The following is a 26,050-nucleotide window of genomic DNA, read 5'->3' as shown; positions in this document are numbered from 1 at the left end:
ATAGCTTATTAGGAGAGCTTTTTAGGCTCAAAAAACTCTTTTAGAAAAAGCTCATTATATGAGCTTTTTAAAATTAGCTTATTGTAGAATTAGCTTTTTGTCTCTTAAATACACTAAAAAAGCTAACAGTTAACAGCTATTTACCAAACATTTTTACACAATCAACTAATGTTAACCAGCTAGTCAAACCAGCTACTATAACTAGTTAGTCAAATCAGCTAATACAATCAGCTACCAGCTAATTACCAAACAGGGCCTAAAACCCATTCCACCCATCAATAATTTCAATCTCTAAATAAACGTAAGACTGAGGATTTTATGTTCAAATTCTCATTATCACCTTCAAACTCCCACAAAACAACAAGTACCCACGATTGTATAGTTAGAAAAACTACTGGCATGCTTCTAAGCTAGATTTAGTTCATGATATGAGTGTGGAAGATTTAATGTAAGTTTAATTTCATGCAAAAAAAAAAAAAATTAAAAAAAAAAAATTAAAGGTTATGTATGTATCATAAGGATTGCATAAAAATTAAGCATTTATACTGTTACTAATTCGATAATGCATGCATGACAAAATCAAGAGTTGATCGATGTAAAATCTATTTGTTAATGACTTAAAGTTTGATCTGACTTAATTTTTCCAAGTTTTAGCTTCTTATATATAGTCCTAAAATCTACGTACATATATCATTATTTCGAGACCAATTATTTATTGAGTAGAGCAAATGTATATTCTAAATAAAGACCGCAAAATTGTTCTTCAGATTTTATAAAAGTTTCTTTTCGGTCAAAAACAAGAAACTTAGAACTATTGTATGCTCCCTTCGTCCCTTTTTGATAGTCCCTTAGAGTCTTTACGGTGTCCCGGCCGGTTAACAAGAATAACAACAGTTTTTTTCAGAGTATATTTCTAAATCATGCATGAAATTTGTAATACGACATAATATGTTCAAGTTTAATTCAAACCATGTTCAAGCATTACATGACGCATGTACATCTTGATATATAAACTTGCCAAGTCTTGTTGACTCTTTTACAATGCAAGTACGAAGAAACTGCTTATTAGTTTGGCTGTTTGGCAGCCCAACCATGAAACATGACCGTTTAGACCTTGAAAGTTCATTGTTTACTCTAATTTACAAGCTGTGACTTCATTTAACATTGATAGTTTCCTAACTAATATTTGAAATTTTTTCACTAATCTTTACTTTATGGAAAACTTAGCATGATTTTAAGGATAGTATTCAATTACAATAATTTGATAGAATTTTCCAAGCCCTAGATGCTTGTCATTATTTATATTTGAAAAAGAAGTGTGAACTTAAAGTTTTGAATTGGGAAGTTTTCTTTCAAGTCCCTGGCCCAATTAATCAAGGAAAAAAAAAAAAAAAAAAAAAAAAACAAAATTCACTACAGAAACAAGCTAAGAGCAGATTATTACCTTGATTAAGCCTTCTATGATCTTTGAGTGATCTAGCATGAATTCGTTCATAGTACTTACATGTTTACACTTATGTTCGGGCCTAAAAGTTTGCTTCATAGTAATCCATACTTATTTTATTTTATTTTTTTGGTGCGAAGAGTAATCCACAGTCCATACTCTACAGACTACACCATATCATCAATCAATCAATCAATAACTATATACTAAAAGACACACCAGTCATGACACGTGTCATCTCCTGGTGTGTCCATAGTATATATTTTTTTTAAAATAAAAATTTATTTAGAGAAACAAATAATATGACAAAGATACAATAATGACGATATGAATATATATTCCCACCATCAATTATCTCACAGAATTAAGGAAACAATAATAATCACCAAGAAAATATTTACTAAATATACCATGATTATCCTAACATATATACAGTGATATATAATTATGCAATTTTTCCCTCAAAAAAAACTTTGATTTAACAAAAATAAGGAAAAATTCAATTTTAAATTTGCATACTTAAGAAGGATACCCTTCAATAAAAGACTTAACAAAGATTTTAAAATAATAATAATAACAATAATAACAATAATAATAATAATAATAATAATAATAATAATAATAATAATAATAATAATAATAATAATAGGTTAATAGACAAACTAGCAATGACACATACATGTCAATTTCTGGTGTGTCCATAGTATATTATTTTTTAATAATTGATTACTACGAAGTATAGTTTATTTAAGGAAATTATTTAAAAAAAGATGTTTGTTTTTGTCAACTATATAAAATGAGCAATAATATTTACCATTCTTATTCAATTTTGTTTAAGATATTTTAAACAAATTTTATATTTTATGCTATAAATAAATTAATTTGTCAAAAGAAAATATGGGGTAATTAAAATAACCGTGCATGGCACGGGAACTAACCTAGTATGATATTACATACATACCCTAGTCAATTAGCTTTATTTATGAAATTTCCTCTAGATTAGTAAAAACTTTTCTCGTCTGCCTGGTGCACAAAATTAACGTATTATAGATTGAAGTACTCCGTATGTTAGATCTATGTGCATTGTTATGAGTCAATTTCATTTTGTTATTTATTAATTTATTTTTATTTATTTATTTTAAATTTTTTTTTTGTATCACTTATAATACTACGTAGAATGGAATTGTCTTTGTCAAATGTCATTTCCCATGGTAATTGATTTGTGAAAACCTACTTTAGATTGTTGAGACTTGAGAGTATCGTTTGGACACACATCGAGGACGAATAGAGCAAACTTGTTCTTTAGCTCTCGAGCCTACTCAAATGTTACGCCAAAGGCCCATAATTAATTGCTTGGACCCATAATAGTACTCAATATGATAATGATAATTCATACGTAATATTAAAGAGTATAGACCATATTATTATTGTTATTGTTATTGTTATTAATCTTATTATTATTTGATCAATATTTTTTATTAATGTAAATTATTTGATCACCAAATGGTTGAAGACTTGAAGGTGACACGTTTACTAAGTTAGAGGGAGCCAGACAACCAGCATTTCATTGGTGGAGATGCTAGTAAATGGACTATAGTACTACTACTAAATTAGTAATATTCTTCCATCAATCATCAAATATTGATAGCAACATGCATATATGTGTATAAAGCAAACTCAAGAACAATTAATAATTTACTTTATCTAAATATAAAAAGAAATGATATACTATATTTAAATTGTTTCTGAAAATTATTAACACTTTGATGCTTGGATTACTCGCAGACATTTTTTTACCATCGTCTTATAATATATTTAAGTATTCTTTTGTTTATTTTTATTTTATTTTATTTTATTATTATTATTATAATTTTTTAAATTTTTATGTTATTTTCATCTAATATATATTCGGAATATTAGTATACAATAATAACGTCTAGCTGTAAGAACTTTTAGAAACGGATTGGATTTAATGAGGACATATGTTTTTGGTGTTTTATGAGGAAATGCTAGATGTAAAGCAAACCATGGGACCATTTGGAGAGCTGGTTAGTGGTTAATCTATACTTTATATATTAAAAAGCGTTCCTAAAATCGTTTAAGTTCCACGTCATTCCCTTCTCATATCATTGTGCCACATCATCACTTAATGACATGTCATTACCAATTAACAAATCATTCCAACTATTATTAATTGATTAATATATATTAAAAAACATTTGATGGGTTTCGAACACTAGACCTTGAGGATACAAGGCTAACTCTTTACCATCTTAGCTAATAATAATTCATGTCAACTATACAAATAAATATAACTATAAATGACACGAACTAATTAAAAAGAAAACTGGATAAGCAGTTTGAAAAAATTTAAGAGGAGTAAATCAAGATTTCTCAAAACAATATAGTATTAAAAATTGCTTTCTATACTCTTTGTTAATTAGTAACATTATGTTTAACATTATACATAACATACATAATGGATGATAATATATTTTATAAATAAACAATTTAATCAAAGTGGTAACCCGGTGCAACGCCCGGGCCGCACACTAGTTTGTTAGTAATATATGGCATTCTAATTATGATTTATCATTATCATTATTCATTAATTGACCCAAGAGCGTCTTCAATCTTTTTCGGTTTTGGACGTTATTGGTAGTTAAGTAAAAGCTATAAAGAAGAGCCATATAACAAATACAAATGGCTGCTAATTCAAAAGGGCAAGTTAAGCTATCATTATGAGCTCTTATCTTTGGAATACAATATGATTATGGTGTGACATTTCCACTTAAATCTTCATCAATCACATCCTAAAATAATGACCTATTTCGTGTACGTGGTTAATGTGTTTGTACATTTGGATTTTTTTATTTTATTGATTGTATTATTTACTTCCTTCCTACCTTATTAGTTAACACACTTTTTTAGATACTTTATACACTTGTTCAGTGGCGGAGCCAAGGGGGGGCTGGCGTGGGCCATGGCCTCCCCCATGGCTGTAAATAATTATTAACAGTAGCAATAATTTTCATGTGTTAAGTTGTAGAGGAGATGGTTAGGTTGCATTATTCATTTTCTGTTCCTCATCCTGGATTCGAGTCCTATGTCTTTCATATTTTTTGTTTATTTTTGCTTTAGTGCACTCACTGCTTGTAGCCTAGTTGTAGGTTGTAGCTATAGTAAATAAGAGTGGTGTCTAGTTTGTGGTCTTTGTCTTTGGGCACTTGTCTCCCTTAACTATTTCCAAATTTAACTCAAAGTTTTACTTTATTAAAAATAATTGGGTTTACTCATCTAATATATTTTGTGTGTGTATGAAAATGAGATATGAGTAAATAGGGAAATTCCCTGTTTCTCATGGTGAGAAACAAAATTTGTTTCTCATGATGGCATTTTCGTGAATAAATCAACAACTTTTTCAATATTGTGGGCTCCACAGTTGAATAAAGTAGAAAAAGTTGTTGATTTATTCACAAAAATGCCCCCATGAGAAACGAATTCGTTTCTCACGGTGAGAAACTGGGGCTTCCTCGAGTAAATATATAAGATTTGGTCCCCCTAACAAAAAAATTCTGGCTCTGCCACTGCACTTGTTAATTACTCCCTCCGTTTTTAAATATTTGCTCCATTTCTCCATGCGCGGAGTTTTAAGAGAAATTAGACTATTGGAGAAAATAATAAAATATGGAGGGAGTGGGGTAGTTGAGAAAATACAAAATTGTAAAAAGCAAAAGTAGCGGAAAAATAGGAGGAGAGACAGTATTATGTTGGGTCCACTAAGTGTGACAAATAAATTAAATATCATAAAAACTTTTCAAAAAAGGAAATAGAACAAGTATTTAAAAACGGATGAAAAAGAAAAGTGGAGCAAGTATTACTACTTTTTTTTTTTTTTGAAAATCAGCAAGTATTACTACTCATTATCATTAAACTCGTAAAAGTGAAAATAAAATAAAATTTAATATTATGAAAATTTATTAATTGAGATAAATCTATTTAGATTGCACATAAGTGTAATTTTTCATACTCCGTACGTATAAATTACAAAATCAGATCAAATGCATTTGTTCATGTATAGCAAATGCAGTGTTATACACTTATTGTCTTATACTACCTTTAAAATGCTTCGTAGTTTTAGGACATTGACTCAAAAAATTTGCAACTAATAAACAGCAGACCTAATTATCTGGGCCCCCAAATATTGCTGCCTCCAAGATGGGCTCATGATAATACCTTAAACAGCAGGCCTAATTATCTGGGCCTCCAAATTTAATCAATTGTCAACAAGCAAAGTTCTCATCATTTTCCAAACTGGCCCATTGAGCATCATCTTCTTGACACAACCCAAAAACGCAGCTAGTTCGGTTTATCACATGGACCGCCAGGACTTTTTATTTGATTTGATACTTCATTCATCTTTATTTTTTCTCTAGTCTTTATAGAAAACAAAAAAAAGTCAAATTAGAAAGAAAAAAAAAAAAAGTAATTGAGAGAGTATCAACGATACTTGTCATCCTAGCTTTTGAGAGATTGACCCTAATAGTTCGGTGCCATTTAGTTTTAAATTTGCTTGTTTTAGTATGTCAAGAATGTGAATCCTTGGTTTGTGTATTAAGTGTAAGTGGTATATATACAATCTATGTTAGGGCCTAAACAAAAGCCTGATAGTTAACTAATTACAAAGATTACTTGGCTTAACACAATATGATCGATATGAACTAACTTGATGTAAACCTATATTTTCTTGATTCATTGTACAAATACCAATCTCGTGCTACATGGAAATAATGTCCAAACAAATTTGTTCATGTATTATAACAATAATTGAAAGAGAAAATTTTGATTTCTATGTGAAAAAGTAAGACATTTCGATTGCTATAAGCATTAAATTTTTTATGAGAACGTCAAGTTGAAATTAATTAAAGTATTGAAAAATTTATAAAAAATAAAGCATAGTACATGTACATCTAATAATTAAGCACAAACCTAACACCCACTAAATATGTTATTGAAAAAATAGAAAAAGTTCATATTCATTTTTGTTAAATGTCGAGGACAAAAACCGGACAATTCTGATTTTTAAACGTCAACAAAATCATCAATCATACTTTAAAAATCAAATAAACTTCATCTCAAGGACTTGTTCTTATCTTGTGAATAAGATTGATGAACCACTACTTTTTGGGTGAAATTACCATTTTGACACAAACACGTGGCAGACACATAGCGTTAAACACGTGTTAATGGGCCAATAAACATACTATGACACATGGCATGTATTTATTGGATAAATGGCTCAAAGCCCGGCCCATGGTTTGCATTTGGGTTCAATCATTCTGATTATTGACAGTGATATTCCTATTAACTGCAGTACTGGGCCAGGATAGTGGGCCTAATGGGCTGGCCGACAGTCCACAATTCCAACTTCATATAGAACAAATGGATTGAGCCAAATTGGTCATAAAAACGTTGTTTGATTGGTCCAAAACTTGCCACGAGTCCGTCCAAAAGCTCCAATTTGACTCCTTACTGTTCTACCAATTCTTATAGATTCCCTCTTTTTTGATGTGATTATAGAAAAATTCATCATTTACATAATCTCAAAATGTGTGATCCCTATTTTTCTACTATATGATTGTGCAAAAGAATACGTGAAGACTATGAAAAATACAAATTTTATAAGAAATTAATTTACACTACATTATGCTATGAGAATTAGATACGACATCGAATATTATTTTTCGAAGGATTTTTGTGAATTTTGATGTTAAGTATAACCGAAAAAATAAGCTATTTAATGTGTAAGATATATGAAGGAGAATAAATTTAAATTATAAATTATATTTAAAGTTATAAGCTTGTGAAAAACATTTAAATGAAAGTTTTATTTATTATAATATAAAAGGGAACATCAAAGAGTCCTTATCTCCGTCATCTTTTTACAATTCACTTCTTCCTTAGATCACGAAAAAGAAATATACATATATATATATGTACATATATATATAGACAAATCCAAGTCAAATATAGCTTAGGCCAATCATTTTATATTTTTCTATATCCATTCATGAAAGATAATCCAAGCAAAAATACACTCCTTACTTTTTTTTTTTTTTTTAATTTTTTTTAAAATTTTTATTTATTTATTTATTTTTAATACACTCCTTACTAATTGTATTAAAATTTGCATGTTGAAGTTTTAATACTGATAATTAATTTCTCCTAAGTTAAAAAACAATTTGAAAGGTCTCCTTTATTCTCACTCTAAATTTAAGAGAAGGATAACTTTTGCTTGAATGTCATTCTCGATTATAAAGGTGTATATGTAGATTCCCTCATTTGAAAGAACACTACACTTGTTCCACAATTTGCTGTACGATAAATTTCCATCATGTTACCTAGACTCAATGCTATCTATCTCATGTGTCAAATTTTCCCCCTCACAATATCAAAGTAAAACGTTCCATTAAAAATACTCAAATATGAATTATAGTTCTTAAAACACATATTGTTGATAAATTAGATTTGTTGTGATAATACATTGTAATAACCATTAATTATTACTCGTATTATCTTTTTATATTGCTTTATCGATCAATATATTTTAGGTTACGTTAAATAATGCATGTTAAAGATTTATACATAATTTTAGATAGTATAAACCATAATACTTATAACAATATGCATAGGAAAACAAAATTGGAATAAGAAAATGAATAATGTTAGGGGGATAAAGATAAAATAAGAGGTGAATATCAAAAGTATAACATACTAATTTCATGACTATTATTAAAAAATAATAATTACAACAAATAAGAATTGAAAAAAATCAATCAAGTAGCTAATACTACTCAATACATACTAGCTAGAGGAAACATACGGGTCCTCATAATGGGTTGCCATTAGCTGGATGGAAAATGAAGGCCCTTTAATTAAATCGGGCCGGCCGGGTCAAATCACTATAATTCAAGTATTTTTTAACCTGTTATACAAATGTACATGTATATATAAAGTCCTACAATTGCCCTTTTCTTAATCATCCAACACTCTATTTCTCCCCTTTCTTACACATACATATAAGATTATACTATATGCTTATTATGTCATAGTGAAAACTATATATTATACAAAGTACGGAGTATTTTTATTTGGTTGTACTACGTAACGACTACAACCATGAACTTCCTAAGAAATATGCTTGTTTTTCTTTACGTTTATGTATTATTGTTGTTACTTTCTCTTTCGGTCTCGGCTAAACCAGCAACATTTCAGCAAGATTTTAAGGTTACTTGGGCTGATACTCATATTAGGCCTGTTGAAAGAGGAAGAGCAATTCAACTTAAGCTTGACCAATCTTCAGGTATGTAATAATTGATACAATTAGTACACATTTTAATTCAAAATTTCTTATTATTAGTCTTAAAAAATGTATGTAATTTTATTGTAACTAAAATTTTGATACACTTCTAAATTTGAGCATACATGTTAATGTTTTCATAATTAAATTTGAGCATATATGATGTAGGATGCGGATTCGCCTCGAAGTATAAGTATCTATATGGACGTGTGAGCATGAAAATCAAGCTTGTCCCAGGAGATTCAGCTGGAACTGTTACTGCATTTTATGTGAGTTTATAATCATATACTAAGTTTAATGAAGAATAAGAGAGATTAATAAATGTATTTTGGTTCTTAATTATTAGACTTATTTTAATTAGTTTATTCCTAAAGAGTTATATTATTAGGATGTGATGTGTGTATGTGACATATATAGAATAATATAGATATATACAAGTATATACTTGTACTGTTGTACAACTCAGATCATGTAGAGACAAAAAAAAAAAAAAAAACCTTATTAAGTTGCTAATTAAGGAAATAAGATGGTGATTATTTCATGCAGATGAACTCAGACACAGACACTATACGTGATGAATTGGATTTTGAGTTCTTGGGAAACAGGACGGGCCAACCTTATACGGTCCAAACAAATGTTTTTGCTCATGGAAAAGGAGACAGGGAGCAAAGAGTTAACCTTTGGTTCGATCCTTCTGCGGCTTATCATACATATACCATTCTGTGGAACCATAAACACACTGTGTAAGTCATTGAAAATTCATTATATATCCATTTATAATAAATTAATAATGTGTGACGTTCATGGTTCATGCAGCTGACCCCATTATTTTAAAAATAAGGCTTTGCTTCATTTATAATGTATTGTTAAATGTGTACTTGTGTAGATTCTATGTGGATGAAGTTCCAATAAGAGTGTACAAGAATAATGAAGCAAAAGGAATCCCATATCCTAAGTCACAACCAATGGGAGTGTTTTCCACACTATGGGAAGCCGATGATTGGGCGACACGAGGCGGATTGGAAAAAATTGATTGGAGCAAAGCCCCATTCTATGCTTACTATAGGGACTTTGAAATTGATGGTTGTCCTATGCCAGGACCAATGACTTGTGCCTCAAATCTTCGCAACTGGTGGGAAGGTGCAGCTTATCAAGAGCTAACCCCTATGCAATCACGATTGTATCGTTGGGTTCGCCAAAACCACATCGTTTACGACTATTGCAGTGACAAATCGCGTTTTCCAGTTCCTCCCCCAGAGTGTTCCGCTGGAATTTATTAATCAAAATGCATTTGTAAATCGCAAATATAGTGATTTTCACATTCTCAAAGTTTGCGTACGATCCACAAATTTAATTTGTATTAGAATTATGTTTGTGCTATGTATAGTATCAAGTGTAGTACGTGGAAAAATATGCAATGTCTCTATGTTGATCGATTGTATACTTACATGTAAGCAAATTACTGTGGAGTAATGAATGTGATTTTGTTGTTCAAATTGATGTCCACTCGTGTGAAATTTTATTTAAGTGAAAGGACATATAATGTAACTTCAAGTATCATTGTCTATTGAATTACTAGGTCTACATGCAACGAATTTAGCCCATGCAAATTGTCAAGAGTAGTACTTGAATATCAAATTCAAGACATTATTTTGAGGGGTCGATATTACCATGTAATTGGGTACCACATTATCACTTAAATAGTTAATGTATGTATGTTCATCCTTTACTTACCCCCACCAAACTGACCAAAGCTTGCTGTATATTTTTTTCACCAAAGAATTTAGAGGATGAAAACAAGACAACATTACTACTGATACTTGAACACACGTGAATGCATGGAAATTTTAAATTACTCGTACCAATTAAAACAAGATGTTGCACGTTGAAATGCTAAATTTATTAAGTTCTCTACTTTTCATGTTGATTGCAAAGTCTTTTTGCGGCTTCTTCGTAGTAATAAATGGTAATAATGATAATAAATTTATATGAATAATTGAAAGAATAGTCTAATGTTAGGCCAACTACATGTTCAAATTAAATTGTTTGTGTGTAACCTTCACATATATAGCTCATCTACTGTGTATGTTCTCTTTACTATCTATATATTGACATTGTAAGTGATAGTATAATTTCTTTACATAACAATTGCACGGATTATATGTGACTCAAACTTTTCTTACAAGTTACAAAAGCACTTATAATTTCTTAATTCGAAGATAAGTGTTTGTCTAGATAATTCAATTTGAGTAACAAATTGTGTTATTCAAATGGCAATTCTGTATTGTTTTCATTCCCTTCTTCCGCCTCCCTCTTCTCTCATTTATAATGACATATTTTCAAAATATCAGATCATACAAACAACCCGACACCACAACTAACACAATTACACAATTCAAGCCTCAATTAATCCCACAATTTCTAGTGTCCACTTCTAGCCGATCTAACCACAACAATCATCTCAGTCTTCTTCTTCCCGTCTTCCTTCCTCAACAACGACCCAACACTGCTTCGGGGCGATAACAAAAAGAAACCCTAGCTAGCTAGTTGTAAAGAGCGAAATTAGGGCCATATCCCTCCACTACTCACTCTTCAATTGAGGTTTTTATTAGTATAAGAGTATGTATTAAAAATTGGGTAGTGAGATTTAATTGATTAAACATATTTACATTAAAAATAAAACAATTTTTAATGTGAATGTACATATATCTGTACTAAAATTATAATACATATATGTAGTACGTACTACGTATATAAATGACAATTAAAAAGATAATTAAAACAACATATAGGACGATAGAGTTAAAAATATGAGAGAATGAGAACCCATGAATTGAATTCTACTCCATAATAGCTTAGTGAACCACTGAACCACTATCTCTGTGCATGCTTTTGGATGTACAATACTGATTAGATATAAACACATAATTATGAAATCACATCCTTCATACTATATATACCGAAGGAAAAAAAAAAAAAAAAAAAAAAAAAAAAAAAAAGAAAAAAAGAGAAACATCCTTAAAAATCCTATAAGTAACTGATAATGATGGATTTAATAAAAAAACAATAATAAGCAACATCCTTAGGTTTGACTCAATAATAAAACATGATCTAACTCGATTAATGTAAAATTGCAAGCTTAAAACTTATCATTGGGCCACAATTAGTCAAGCATGTACGAGTACGTACTTAATACCCATGGACCATGGTAGATTGGTAGGGTTTAATCTTTGAATCAGCTAGTAAAATAATTTTTTTTTTTTGGACAATAGCTAGTAAATAATTAACTAAGAGTTATTCCTATATGCATGATTGTCCTACTGTATCTTTTTTTTAACTGTTTTACGTACAACGGTACAAATGCATATCTATTTTTCTATTATTTGAACCAAAAATGAACCATTAATCATATCTAGTTATCTACTTCATCAATGTACATATATATAGCATAATGAAAATATTTGCCCTGCTTTAAGGGCCTGTTCACATTTACTTAATTTCAGTTCCAATCAGTTCAGTTCAATTCAGCTCTTAATTTCCCTCTCACATAAAATATTCACTTCAATTCAATTCAGTTCAGTTCAGCTCCAATCAGTTCAATTCAGTTCAGTTCAGTTCACTTCAGTAGATATGAACAGGCCCTAAGTCTATAACTACAAGTGTTATGAGCCAAATCGAGTAACTCAAAATTTAAACTTTACTATTCTATTTGAGGAATATATTCATCATGCATGCACAAATAGGGAATTACCGAATTAGGGATAGTAGATAGTCGATGGTATATAACTATATACTTGTATATTCTTTTTTCCAAGAAATAGGAATGAACAATATACTAGTTGTTGGTATGTATAATGGGATGTATGATTTTAAATCCACTATCCATATCCGATCCGGTACTAGGCCTGTACAAAACTATCCGAGAATCCGAAAATCCGATAATTCGATCCGCAACCGATCCGAATTTTTTGATATCCGATCCGAAAAAGCGGATATCGGATGCGGATTTGGATATTAATTTTCAGAATTTCGGATATCCGATATCCGAAAAATATCCGAAATGTAAAGCCTAAAATAATATAATTTTTAAATTGTTCATATAAAACTAACCCTGTATTATTAACTTATTGTAATATTCTTAATACATTTGATGATAATATTAATTGTAAAAGGACTACTATTTTTGTTAAAATATTTTGTACAACTTAGAGATAAAAAAACGGTAAAATTAGTGAAATTTAGAAAGTAATCATAACAATTTTACTTAATATTGGATAATGGATATCCGAAGCATCCGATCAGAAAATTTTGGATATCCGAATATCGGATATCCGAATTTTTCAAATCGGATTTGGATATCAATTTTTGATATTAGAATCTTCGGATATCCGATCCGAAATCACATTTCGGATCGGATATCCGATCCGTGAACAGGCCTATCCGGTACCCAGAGGCGGATGTACATACAATTAAGTGGGGTCAATAAAATTATTTTTTTTTTTTTTTTTTTTTTTACACACTATAAAATTAAGTTTTTTTGCCATTAAAATTATCCACTTGAACCCATGAAAATTTTAAGTGTATTTTCACCCGGTTAAATAATTTTTCTGGATTTGCCACTGGCGGTATCCACTATTCAATAAGACTGGTGTGCCTTTTAGTGTCACATATATTTTTTTTTTGGATAATGCTTGTTTATATTTTGTTTTTAATTTTTAAAATTTATACATACACTACTATACACAATTATATTAAATTCCTTATTGAGGAAATGTGACATTAACATATCAACTAATTTCAAACAATTCGGGAGAGTACATGAATTAGCGGAGAATTTAATTCCTAAGAAATCAAATAAAATACAATTAATGGCCGCCATTAAATAAGCAAGTTAGAACAACATCTTTTCAACTGTAATGCTGTATAAATTTTAACATATAAGCATGAAGTGAACTGAACTAACATTTAAAAGGAGTTGTGGCTCACAAAAGGGTTGTACAGATTAGACTAGACAACAATTGGTACTAATTAATGACTATAACATACAAGTATTCAATAATTCTTATTAATTGGAAGATATTAGTCATTTTAGCCAGCCTTTCATTGATTTAGCTATGTATACCAACTTTCTCTGATAGTAACATTTATAATTAACCACTTTTGGCCTTATCTACTACTATTGAAGTGATTGTATACTGTTTAAGTGACAATATTTGTTCTTGTAGTTATAACCACACTAATGAAGTTTGTAAATTGTAAGCTATATATCCAGCTCCATATAATTAAGCTTATGAGCATAACAGAAGATCAAAGAATATATAAAATAACTAGCTTGGTGCCTAATTCAGACGTGTGACCAAGGGTCAAATTTCATTCAGTTCAAAGGTGCGCCCTATTCAATTAATTTTTACAAATTTGAGCTTATCTCAACTATTTCTAAACTAATTTATCCGAACGCACTTGAATTTATTAGACTTTATTATAAGAACTAATTTTAGTTATATATTGAACTTGGTTATTCCTTTGTTCCCTTATCTACACATTAATAAGTTAATAACCCTTATTTGAACTTATGTTTTCTGAAATGAGTAAAAAATAAGGTGAACAGAAGCTTGGTTCTAGTAGGGATTCTCCCAAAGGGATTTTCCTAAATCCTCCTTTCTAATTAGGATGAGCCATCTCGTCACCAATAATAATAATAAATTATAAAAATACCAATTTTTTTTTTAATCAAATAATTTATATGTAGTATTTCGCTTTTAAATTAGTTTAATTTAGGAATAACTAGTTCACGTCTACCTAGTACCTACCAATTCAAAGCGCTTAAATTTTTTTAAAGGAGTACTCCATATGAGCTTGAATAAATCCCATCTCGTCATCTTTTAAAAAATACTCCATAGCTTGTCAAAAAAAAATAAAAATAAATACTCCATATAAGTTTGGGTCAATAAATTCAAAGAATCAAAGGTTAGGCGAAAAGAATAACATAGCTTGAATTAAATTTTTTAATTGTTCGGAGTCCTCTTTTTTTTTTTTTTTTTAACATAACTAGAAGATATATATATTAAATTGAAAATCTAGGCAGAAGCAAAAAAAGCCTAAATAATAGGCTATAATTACATCCGAAATTAAACTCCCACAAGGAATACTATGTACATCAAAATTAACCCCAAAAGCATCCTGCTTCCACAAAGCAGAGCTATCATATGTTCGGAGTCCTTTGGTTCATTTTTCTATCATAATAAATGGCTTTTCATATATATTTTTTTTAATTGTATAGACATGCTCAAAATTTCAAAGGACCATGTTGTGAAATTATTATTGTTAGATAATGTACTTTCATATAAGTACTTTCACATGTTCACCCAAAAAATTATAAGTACTTTCACATTATATTATATTGTAGATAATATTTGGTTTCAATTATTTTGACGGAAAACATTTGATGGGAAAAAAATGAATATAAGAGGAAGATCTACTACGTATTACTCCCTCCGCCCCTAAATACAATGTCTCTTTCTCTTTATTATGTGAGGAATAATGCTCAAAAAAGGCATTGTATTAAGGGACGGAGGGAGTACAAATGCACAATATAAGAGTAAAGAGTAAGATGTAGCATAATTTCCTTTCCAAAAAAAAAAAAAAAAATGTATTCCACTCTTAGGAAAACAATTAATGCATGCATTTGAGAAGTGCATTTCAGAAATTTGTTTTCTACAATACCATTACAAAGCAAATAATTGAAAAATGGAAAAAAAATCAATTTCCTAGAAAATGTAATCCATTAAAACAAATAGAGCCTTAATTATGAAATCTCTCATGAATTCCAAGTAAACATGGTCCTTGAAAACACTATGCCAATTATATGTCATACTTTGATCATTGAGTATAATTTTGAGATCGAATGAAAGAAATTCAAGTTTCAACCACCTTAGTATGAACATTTCTAGTAGCTTAAAATGATCATTCATCATCATAATGGGAGACGATGATTGGTGTAATAATGACATGTATAGTTGCTGTCTTGTTAATAAATGAGGAAATTAAAGAAATATTTAATTTGGCAATTTACAATTTTGCACCAACAAAGGGTCCAATAGTTCAATACACATGCACATTTGCCACAATTGTAGCAATTCAGGCAATTTTATGGGGGGATGAATGTAAAAGTAGAAAACACTACACAAGGGACACAAAAATATACCACTATTAATGAAATGTTGAGTCAATAATGTTACTTGTATCCTTGTTCATATAGACAATAGTTAATGGTCCATTTCATAAGACGTCCCCGTTTCTTTTCAAACACATTAAAAGATATTGTGATTTAACTTAAATCATAATGCCACAAAAAAAAAAAAAAAAAAAAAAAAACATTCGCTTGGAAACTTGATACACCTAAGTGTGGGATTTCTAAAATTAAAATATTGTGAGAATGTTATTGTATTGGTATTTAAAACAGTAGACACAAGATATTTTTCATAAGAAAACCACACGAATTCGTCCCTACCTCACGTAGAATTACTGTATGAGTGGGCATACGTTACATTGTTACTCATACTGCTCATAAAATAATACACTCGCCATCTCAATAAATGGGTTGTTAAGTAGCTCTCACTTATTAAGAAAATGTCTGATAAGTTTTAACCATCAATTCATCTGTGGACATAATGAAACTATACTTTTGTACAGTACAGATCCGAAGGCAGTGACAGTAGAAGTAATTATAGAAAACATTTTTAAGGAGCGAGTTTATCTTTATTTTATTTTTATCAAAGAATTAAACTTCCATTCGAAGATTTCGAACTTAGCAATCATAGTTTGCAACGAGTTATTTTAAGTGTTTATGTGTTCATGAACACACATCAGAAAATCTCAACGTAGAAACCTCCTCTTTTGTATTGAAGGAACAAATTATTCGGAATTTCTTTCTGATAGAACATGTTCAAAAGTTACAAACTTATCCCTGTGGAGTAGAAAGGCGAGAATTAGGAATTTAAGACGTTATATAGGGTAAAATAGTAAAATCAAGGTAATTTATTTATTATGAAGGGTTGCGACAAAGGCCAAACTATTCAAAAAGGCAGTAATCTACTAAGCTCATGGGTGACGGAGTTGACAACTCTCTAAACCCGATCATAGTATGCAGCTTCTGTATCAAGTGAACTCTCTCCACCTTTTCTTTCACTGTAGTCGAAGGGAGCAAATCATAAAACTGCGATCAAACATAAGAAGCTCAGCAACATACTAAGACAAAAAGTACTAACAAAAATAGTGAAAGCAAGAATAACATTGATGATAGATGTTCTTCCTAGTCCCTAGTACATCAGTACATTTAGTTATTATCCTATGTGTTTCCCAGTAAAAGCAGCAATTACAGCAACATAAAATGTATACTACGTAATCGACAGCTACAGCCTACATCAAAAACATTTTTCGATAACTCATTAATTTAAACCTTGATTAACATTTAACAACCTCTCAAAGAAGTACCTGTAATTGTTAGACTTTAACATGTACGCTGTCAACTGCTGCTGCGTACCGTATGGGGCTGGAAACTGCTTTACAATGTAATGCAGTACAGCAGAAATTGATGATTGAGAAAGCCGAAGTTGCTCTAGCCATCTGTAGTGTATACTGATCATAAGCGATTCTAAAGGGTAATAATCTGAAACACAAGCTAAAGTAGAGCATTAAATATTCAAATGTCTTTCGATGCTTCTTTATAAAATTATAATAGTACTACGACATACACAGTGTACAGCAGATATGCAGAAGATGGAAAAAGAAGTCAATACTCACTTTGTCACTAAATATAGGCCATGCTTTGATTATAGGCTGTTTCAAAATAACAGGTCAATCTATGACTTTAGAAAGATGTACATCAAAAATAATCCCCATTTAATCTATTAAAGATAGTTTCTGTATTTAACACAACTCTTTAATAGTGACCCCCCCAATCAAATGTGTCCTGTTAAGAAATATAATAACATCAATAACCTGAGGAGGAGCTCCTAGTTCAAGAAATAGGGGTGTTAAAATCGGTTCCATCATCGCCTATACTAGCATGCATCCAGTAGCACTGGCAAGTATCCCAGGGAAGAAGTTCAGAAGTAATTTAGACAGAGTTCAGTCTGTGATCTCTTACTAGCAGAATGGTATCGCTGGTCTCCCTTAGTACAAGTACATAGCTTTATAGCTAGATTTGTTATTGATGAACTGATTATCACCTAGACCCAAAAAAGAACACTACTATAAACAGGGAAGTAATAAGAGAGTTTAGAAGTTAAAAATTTCTCAGGATCTCCGAGCCGATACCATAGCTGCATAAAAGTGCCTAATACCAGGCAAAATAAAAGGGGAATGCATCTAGTTTCTGTCTATATACACATGCACGCAGTATCAAAAAGCACCATACAACAAATACTAAATTCAGCAGTTAGAAGTATTAATTTTCAAACCCAATTCAGAAGCTTCCCCTGCTTTATTCAAGAAATATTTTTATGTCCCTAGAAACCAGATGAGGTTAAAATTAACATTTGCAATAAGCCACTCTTTTTAGACTTTAACATGATGGTTCAAACAATGCAACAAGATTGAAGTAGATGTCAATTTAATCAATTAAAATACTCAGGAAGACGAAGACAGAGAAAGATTTTACCTCAAGAAGGGTAAATAATATATATTCAGTGATGACTTTTAGTCACTTAATTTAAATTAGAATTCTTCCAGTCTCCAACCTCAAACCATATCCAGCTTTGCTTAAATGACCTCTAATTCATCCATATGCTTATGTTCTTCCATTTATCTCCCCTTTCCAATTACTGAGCTTACAACTTGGGAATCCGATAACATTATCATAACTGTTTATCAGAGAAGAATAAAGCCTCCGAAATGCAGATGCAAAGTGGCAAGTTTGCAGGAAGAAATTTTTTTTGGGCTTGCAAGATACTTGCTAGTGGCAAGAGAAAAGTCACTTGGTGTCCACTGTCAAATGTTAGCAAAAGATACAGCTCTTAATGATCAGGATGATTCACTTTTGCATACACTTAGTTTTCTATGCTTGTATTATATTGCAAAACAACACTACCAAACTCAGTAGCAGCAAAATTACAGATAGTACACCACCATGCTTAAAAGCAGTACAAGATATTGGATGGTACACCACCACACTCATTAGTTTTTACTCGATAGTTGTACATAGTTCATCACAGCGCCACACTGTACCTGTGGACTGTGGTATTCTGGCATACTGCCTGATGCTTTACTTTTTCTAGAACCTATTAAAACACCAAATTCCAAATTCCAGCCGATCACTTGCCAATTGGCACATCGAGGATTTGTTTAACTTTAACACCCATCAGAATGTCACCGGCTTTACCAAACATCCAAATTTCAGCAGGGCTAAGCAAGTTGTTTGAGAAAGTAAATGGCTGGAACTTGGAACTACTGAGCCACAACCAAACAAATTACACTTACGTTTTGTTTGGATAGCAAAGAAGGAAGGATAGGAAGGGGAGAGGAAAAGGAGGAAGGGAAGGGAAAAGAAAGGGAGGTGGAGGTGAGCTTTCCTCCAAATCTCTCCAATTTAGGAGGGATTATGCTTATCAAAAAGAGAGGGAAAATGGATCCCTCCCTCTCCTTCCCCCAATCCTTTACCCAAACAAGAGAATTTGTCCCCCTCCCTTTCTCTACTCTTCTTTTCCTTCCGTTTCTTACTATCCATACAAAGTGTTAGTCAGCATGTCTTCTAATAGGTTTACCAGGATTCCTCTGTTTAAGCTTTACCTTAACATTAACCCCATTATCTATAATTGATTGGAGGACAAGCTGAAGCTTTCCCTCCAACTTGTCTCCTTTTCGGGGCGTATAAATAACATCATGAATATCATCAGCCAAAGCACGCTGTGCTAGAACTGTACCCACAGAGGTAGCAGCTACTCTACTTTTGGTAGACCCAAGGCCAAATTTCATGTCTTTAGAAATTGAATGTGCAACAACAACGACCTTGCTTGTAACTCGGTGGACTACACAAGCACGAACTGAACCTTTTGACACATTAATGTCTAGACAAAAGGGTTCATGGAAAGGCCCTGTGAGTTGGTTGAAAGTTGGGCTTCTTAACTTTTTCCCAGCAGATGAGCCATCAAGATCATGATTACAAATAACATAGTTCTCCTCAATAGTTTTAACAAGCCGCTCCTTGTTCACCAAGAAGCAATCTTTTGAATCTGGCTTCTTGTTACCCGCCTGCTGACTGGCCTGACCCTTCAAAGACTTTTCAATGTTTTGAGCCGAATCACATTTCAGGCTTTCTTTTTTCTTGCTTTCCTTTTCATCATTTGTACTAGACTTTAACTTCTTTCCATGGTAGTCAAATTTATATTCTTCAAACTCCATTGAACTTTTCTCAATCTTATAAAAAAGGCTTCCATAGAGTCTCATATCTTCAATCTCATCAATATTGGGATCATCCTTAACTTGTTCAAGATGATCATCTACTTCCTCTAAACCAACCATTCTCAACTGTGATTCCTTTCGTTTGCTCTTTGAAACACTAGACAAACCCGATGAAATAGACCAAGTATCTAAATCAACAACCTCAATTTCACGGCTATCAAGTCGAGGTTGATCCTGACAAAGCAATGACATATTAGAAATCCCTCCAAGACAATTCCTTGAACCATTGCCATTCTCAACCAAAGTCGATGAATAAGAATTCCTTTCACCCTCATCACTACAAACCCGGCTTGAAAAATATCTATTGAAGAGGGTAATACTACAAGGATTTACTATCGAATTCGAGGAAGCAATTCTTCTCAGTAAGACTAACATCATGCGTTTTAGCACAAAACAATTGCTAACACATAAGAACTGTCATCAAAATCGACTCTATCCTTCAGTTACAACATACCATTTTTCTGCAATACAAATAGCATTGGAAATCAGAGAAGACAATACAAAAGTTCACAAATTTCTTACATATTAAAGCAGGAATCTACCTTCACATATTATCAGAGACATAATTAATTGTTCATGGGCTTATAACAAAACAAACACAATCAAACAATTAGTTTAAGTTAAGCAGTATATTTATGATTTTTTTTTTTTTGTCCTTAATGTCAGCTCAAATTCCTGGGCAAATGATAATGAAAAAATATACAGCAATGAAACAGAAAGTTAAGGGGAAAGTTTTAAACTTTTAATGAAAATCCAGATTCAAAACAAAAATTTAACAAAGACTTCCAATTTATATGATTTCAATTCAAACCCTAAATCACTAATAATTGAATTACATGTTGATCTTGAGAGTTAGAATTACCGTTAAAGAAGAGGAGGAAGTAAATTGAGACCGCCGTTCGCCGGAATATATTGGTTGTCGCCGCTTCGCCGGAATAAACCACCTTTTGAAGAGAGACAGAAAGGAAGAAAGAAGCGCGATTGTTATACTGTGCACAGTTTTATTTTCTTTTGTTTTTTCACTTTTTTGTGTGGAAATATAGGTTAAGGGCCTAATATGTTCAAATTAAGTTCACATCAGTTTATTTCATTTCAGTTCAGTTTTTAATTTTTTCTCTTATAAATAGTTTATTTTAGCTCTATTCAGTCTAGTTCAATTGAGTTCAGCCCCAATCAGCTTAGTTCAGTTCAGTAGATCGAAATAGGCAGTCTTAAGATAAAACTAATGGAACAAAGCAACCCTATTGACAAAGTGATCACTATAGTACTGATCGAGTAACCTTTATAACACCGAAGAAATAATCCTTGTAACAGTGGCTAAGTAACTCAAATAACACTAATCGAGTAACCCTATAACACTAACGAAATAACTCTCATAATTGTTGGCCACACAGTGTGACCAACCACATATAAGAATTTGTAAATCTGAAGGGTATTTGATTTAACCATTTTTGTAAAACATAAGAAAATCTCTCTCAATTTGAGTGTTAACCAATCTGCTACTTGTACTAGTCTTGTACAACTTACAATTTATTTTATTTTATTCCTTAAAAAAAAAATATGTCAATATCAACTAGTTTAGTTGGTTTTTGATATTTATCTTTGTATTTATACAAGAGGGTTAAAAAAGTTAGAGATAAATAATTATACTCTTTGTATTAATATAGGAAGCTTATGATCGATTTGAGGTATGGAGTAATTGATAAAATGTTCGAAAGTATATAACAATCGGTCACATTGAAGTGTTGAATACTTAAAGAATATGAAGATACCAAGTACTCTGTATGAAGTATGTATTTTTCCTCTTATGTTGATGTGATCATTAGTTTACAAGTTAAATTCTCCATATATTGAGTTTATCTCATTTTTGAACTCTTGTTATAATACAAATAACTTAAGTTCATATGACTCATTTAAGAAACAAATCAAGACTAGTCTCTGAAATGTACATGTGTAGCTCTGTGTAGTAACATTATGAGCTTTCTGTTGTGTAAAAAAAAAAAAAAAAAAAAAATTGTTACTCTTGAGCCATCCAAATGAAGTTTGAACCTAGTTCCAAATGGAATGGAAATTATTTTTATGAAAAATAGATTGTTTAATTTCTTTCATTCAAACACTTACAAATGCTCATATCTCTTTAATTTATAGTTCAATGAGCTATACAAAAGTATAATAATTTCTTTCAATTGTAAAATGAACATATATAGATAACTTGAAATCAATTTGATTACTAGCACCAGTTATGGACTTATGGTGCCATAAAAAAAGACATCACTCACACAATTGATTAGTGTTTAACTTGCATGTATCTCATGAACGTACTATGCACTCCATTAGAAGTATGTGCTCTTATATATGTGTACGCATATAAATTAGACATGACACTCTAATGGAGGAACTGGATAACGCGATTTATCAGTACAATAATCATAAATCATATGATTTGAACGAACCCATTGATATCTTTGTGCTTGAGTAGGGTTTAGTGTTTGATATGGAGGTCCTTCCCAACGATTAATAAGATTTGAAGCACAAGTAGCTGGTCCGGGCACAGCACAACCTTCAATATCAAAATCCTTGTAATAAGCAAAAAATGGGGCTTTCCTCCAATCAATTTTTTCTAATCCACCACGTGTCGCCCAATCATCGGCTTCCCATAATGTTGAAAACACTCCCATTGGTTGGGATTTCGGGTATGGAATTCCCTTTGCTTCATTGTTTTTGTATACTCTAATGGGTACTTCATCCACAGAAAACCTACACATTTAAAATTAATAAATTACCATCTATCAATTGAGTCGTTTTCACTAGAATTAAAGAAAAAAAAGCATAAATTATGTGACTTACACAATTTGGTGATGGTTCCATAGGATGGTGTAAGTATGATAATCAGCAGAAGGATCAAACCATAGATTAACCCTTTGTTCTCTGTTTCCCTTGCCATGAGCAAATATGTTTGTTTGAACCGTGTAAGGGTGTCCTGTTCTGTTTCCTAAGAACTCGAAATCTAACTCGTCGCGTATGGTGTCCGTGTCCGAATTCATCTAACAATGGTTTTAAAAAAAAAATTATCTTCCATTTTATACAAATTATACAATGTATAAGATAAATTAAAGTACAAGTACGTACAATTAAATTAATCATTAATTTTCTCAATTTCAAGTAAATTGGAGTTAACTCACGTAAAATGCAGTCACAGTTCCTGCAGAGTCACCAGCTACAAGCTTGATCTTCATGCTAATTCGTCCATACAAGTATTTGTACTTGGATGCAAATCCACATCCTATATATATTTGTAAGATTTAATCCACCATAAGAAGCTTTTAAGATTTTGAATTCGTAAGATGATGCATGTACGTAACCTTCTTATAAAGTTTCATCCTAAAATCAATTACTCGTATATATTTATATGGAAGTAGCCCACAGGCCACTAAGGTATTATTCTCAGACCTTAGAGAGCCTAACACCAAAGATTTCTTCATAGATCATGCATGCATACATATATATAAGCAATACTCAAATTTAATATTAGGCCACATTTTGGACTTGGAGATAATTAGTCAAGCTTGCATAAGATTATAGACAACGTAACTTACAACTCTATAGGTCGTCTACTTGTCTCATTTTAAAATCAATTGACGATTAAATTAGTTGTTATGTATACATGAATACTTTAATTTACCTGAATTTCTATCAAGAATAAGCTGAATGGCCCTCCCTCCTTCAACAAGCTTCAAATGAGAGTCAGCCCATGTAACTTTGAAGTCTTGTTGAAATGTTGCTGGCCTTGCGTATATTGCAAGACCATGAAACAATACAATGAGAGAAACTAGAGATACATTTCTTATAAACTCCATCTTTATTTTAGTACCTTTATGAAATTATAAGACAAAATAAATAGATAAAAAAAAAATTGTTATTTTAGTACCACAAATTTTACATGGATATTAATTTATACAAGTGATGATGTCCTATTTATATTGAGAATCGCAAGTGTATATGCAACCAATAGGAAAGTAGAGGGGAAATTTGAAGTACTATTGTACTATATATACTGTAGTTATCTTAATTATGAAATCTAACATGAGGATCAATATCGTCCCAATACTTTCAGATAGAGTCCTACCTATGGGATCAAATGTCCACAACTAATAACCTTGATAGTATAATAGTACTAGTATTAGAAGAATAGTAAATAGAAAATGTCATTGCATGCAATTTTTTTAATAACACTCCTTGCCAAGAAACACGATAATCTGCTACTCCCTTAATCCCTAAATATTTGCCTCATGTCTAAAATTTACTCTATTAAGGCTTGTTAATTAGAAAGGCCGGAAAAGTATGGAGTGCAGACAATCTTCTCTTTAATACTTAAATCAACAAAACAAAGCTAAGTTACCTTGTTGGTTGTCTTACCATAAAACCTTTTCACGCATGAATAATTTAAAGTTTATCGTTCAATTCACAAAACTCCATTTGTCTCTAATTGTTTGTCTTTTATTAACTTTAGTGTGACCATAAATGTTTACCCTATTCCTATTTGACTCTTAGTCCCACCATTAAAATAGCTTGTTTATAGTTGTTTACATGTTTAATTATTATAACCAACCTACTTAATTTCAATTCATCCCTTACCAAAAGGGAGGTATGGCACTAAGACATTAGGGATAAAATGTTTCCTTATTAAGGCTTGGAGCAAAATTTTGCAAGTCAATGAGGGTATCATTGTCTTTTTCACTTTTTACGAGTGAATGCAAGTGGGTTAAATGGCGTGAATAACTTTTATCTAAAGAAATGAGACAATTTTTAAAGGACAACCTAAAATTAACCATGGGACTAACAAATTAAGACGAACAAAAATTACAATAATGACCCAATTAACCCGGCCTTTCCTTTCATCCAGGCTGATCCAGCTAACGGCAACCCATCATGGGCCTGCATGCATCCCTCTTATGTTGATTCTGATTTAATTTCTTCAATTTCTCCATCTTTTATTGCTTTATTTCAATTTCATTATCCTTATCTCATTGACATTACACCAAATACCCTCTTAATAGTTATCAAGTTATTCATTCATTTAATTAAGTGAAAAACTAAAGTATGATGTTGATACTTGAAAAGTGGTACGTCACTTCTTAGCTCATACTCTCAACCACTATGATATAAATCGAGCTCAATTTGCGTACGTACTTTAGTGATAAAAATTACTACTTAGTTCATTGTTTTCTTGCTTTGGCTGCTTTCTTTTGTAACTTTTCACTAATACATTTTCATTCATGTGATTCAAAGATGAAAAATGAGTTTTTCAATACATTGTATATGTCATTGGATTAGAAATGAAAATAAACTATCTTAATTAGGTTGTATAGTTTAAGATAATTTTCAAATTAAATGGCAACTGTCCAAAGTCATTAACCAGCTCAACAAGGCGACAGATACACATGCAATGGGGCACATCGATCATATTCATATATACTAGACTAGTAGTTACTCTAGTGGGCTTCATTCGTAGAGTAGTATCACATTATTAAGGTGGCAAATTGCACGAGTGTCGGCAGTTTTAGAAATAATGTGTGGACTTTTAGATTAAGGCTATTCTTTCAAAATGTCAATGAAATTCTTTAGATCGCTCGCTTGGTGCAGCCTATCTCCACCTTCAATGATCCAATATTAAAACCTCGATTTATCGAGGAAAAAAAAAATTAGAAGAACAGTTGATTATCTAGTAAATTTTGGTTATAAATGAAGTTGAATACATCAATGAACGAGATACTCGTAGGATAATT

General features: G+C 31.2%; 3 protein-coding genes across 5 annotated transcripts; 1 reads left to right on the top strand and 2 right to left on the bottom strand.

Annotated features, from left to right (window-relative positions):
* Nucleotides 1–8,477: 8,477 nt before the first annotated feature.
* On the top strand, nt 8,478–10,300 carry LOC145600210 (putative xyloglucan endotransglucosylase/hydrolase protein 6). Its single transcript, XM_081656114.1, has 4 exons — nt 8,478–8,807; nt 8,973–9,073; nt 9,351–9,547; nt 9,691–10,300. The coding sequence occupies exons 1-4, from the start codon at nt 8,624–8,626 to the stop codon at nt 10,082–10,084; spliced, it is 876 nt and encodes a 291-aa protein (XP_081512240.1). The 5' UTR covers nt 8,478–8,623; the 3' UTR covers nt 10,085–10,300.
* Nucleotides 10,301–16,720: 6,420 nt separating this feature from the next.
* LOC145601601 (uncharacterized) lies at nt 16,721–21,267 on the bottom strand. Of its 3 annotated transcripts, none has more exons than XM_081657646.1 (4): nt 21,127–21,267; nt 18,466–20,725; nt 17,298–17,472; nt 16,721–17,019 (listed from the first exon to the last, which is right to left on the bottom strand). In XM_081657646.1, exon 2 carries the CDS (start codon nt 20,640–20,642, stop codon nt 19,539–19,541), a length of 1,104 nt encoding a protein of 367 aa, XP_081513772.1. In that variant the 5' UTR covers nt 20,643–20,725; nt 21,127–21,267; the 3' UTR covers nt 16,721–17,019; nt 17,298–17,472; nt 18,466–19,538. The 3 variants fall into 3 exon arrangements, with proteins under 3 accessions (XP_081513772.1, XP_081513771.1, XP_081513770.1); XM_081657645.1 differs by having other exon boundaries at nt 17,298–17,429; XM_081657644.1 differs by having other exon boundaries at nt 17,298–20,725.
* Nucleotides 21,268–22,440: 1,173 nt separating this feature from the next.
* Nucleotides 22,441–24,287, bottom strand: LOC145601109 (putative xyloglucan endotransglucosylase/hydrolase protein 6). The gene is made up of 4 exons (XM_081657050.1): nt 23,947–24,287; nt 23,447–23,547; nt 23,112–23,308; nt 22,441–23,021 (listed from the first exon to the last, which is right to left on the bottom strand). Exons 1-4 carry the CDS (start codon nt 24,119–24,121, stop codon nt 22,637–22,639), a joined length of 858 nt encoding a protein of 285 aa, XP_081513176.1. The 5' UTR covers nt 24,122–24,287; the 3' UTR covers nt 22,441–22,636.
* Nucleotides 24,288–26,050: the final 1,763 nt, after the last annotated feature.

This window comes from Chenopodium album, chromosome 21 (assembly GCF_948465745.1).
Source record: "Chenopodium album chromosome 21, dcCheAlbu1.1, whole genome shotgun sequence".
In the NCBI taxonomy this organism is placed as follows: Eukaryota; Viridiplantae; Streptophyta; class Magnoliopsida; order Caryophyllales; family Amaranthaceae; genus Chenopodium; species Chenopodium album.
The sequence above is the reverse complement of the archived record's forward strand: the minus strand, read 5'-3'. Positions and strand labels throughout refer to the sequence as shown.

What these genes read in the sequence shown, in the direction of transcription:
- LOC145600210 (XM_081656114.1), top strand. Translation starts at nt 8,624, where the DNA reads ATGAACTTCCTAAGAAATATGCTTGTTTTTCTTTACGTTTATGTATTA. An exon ending in TAAGCTTGACCAATCTTCAG is followed by an intron (nt 8,808 to 8,972) that starts GTATGTAATAAT and finishes TATATGATGTAG; the next exon opens with GATGCGGATTCGCCTCGAAG. An exon ending in GAACTGTTACTGCATTTTAT is followed by an intron (nt 9,074 to 9,350) that starts GTGAGTTTATAA and finishes TATTTCATGCAG; the next exon opens with ATGAACTCAGACACAGACAC.
- LOC145601601 (XM_081657644.1), bottom strand. Translation starts at nt 20,642, where the DNA reads ATGATGTTAGTCTTACTGAGAAGAATTGCTTCCTCGAATTCGATAGTA.
- LOC145601109 (XM_081657050.1), bottom strand. Translation starts at nt 24,121, where the DNA reads ATGGAGTTTATAAGAAATGTATCTCTAGTTTCTCTCATTGTATTGTTT. An exon ending in TATTCTTGATAGAAATTCAG is followed by an intron (nt 23,548 to 23,946) that starts GTAAATTAAAGT and finishes AAATATATATAG; the next exon opens with GATGTGGATTTGCATCCAAG. An exon ending in TGGAACCATCACCAAATTGT is followed by an intron (nt 23,022 to 23,111) that starts GTAAGTCACATA and finishes TTAAATGTGTAG; the next exon opens with GTTTTCTGTGGATGAAGTAC.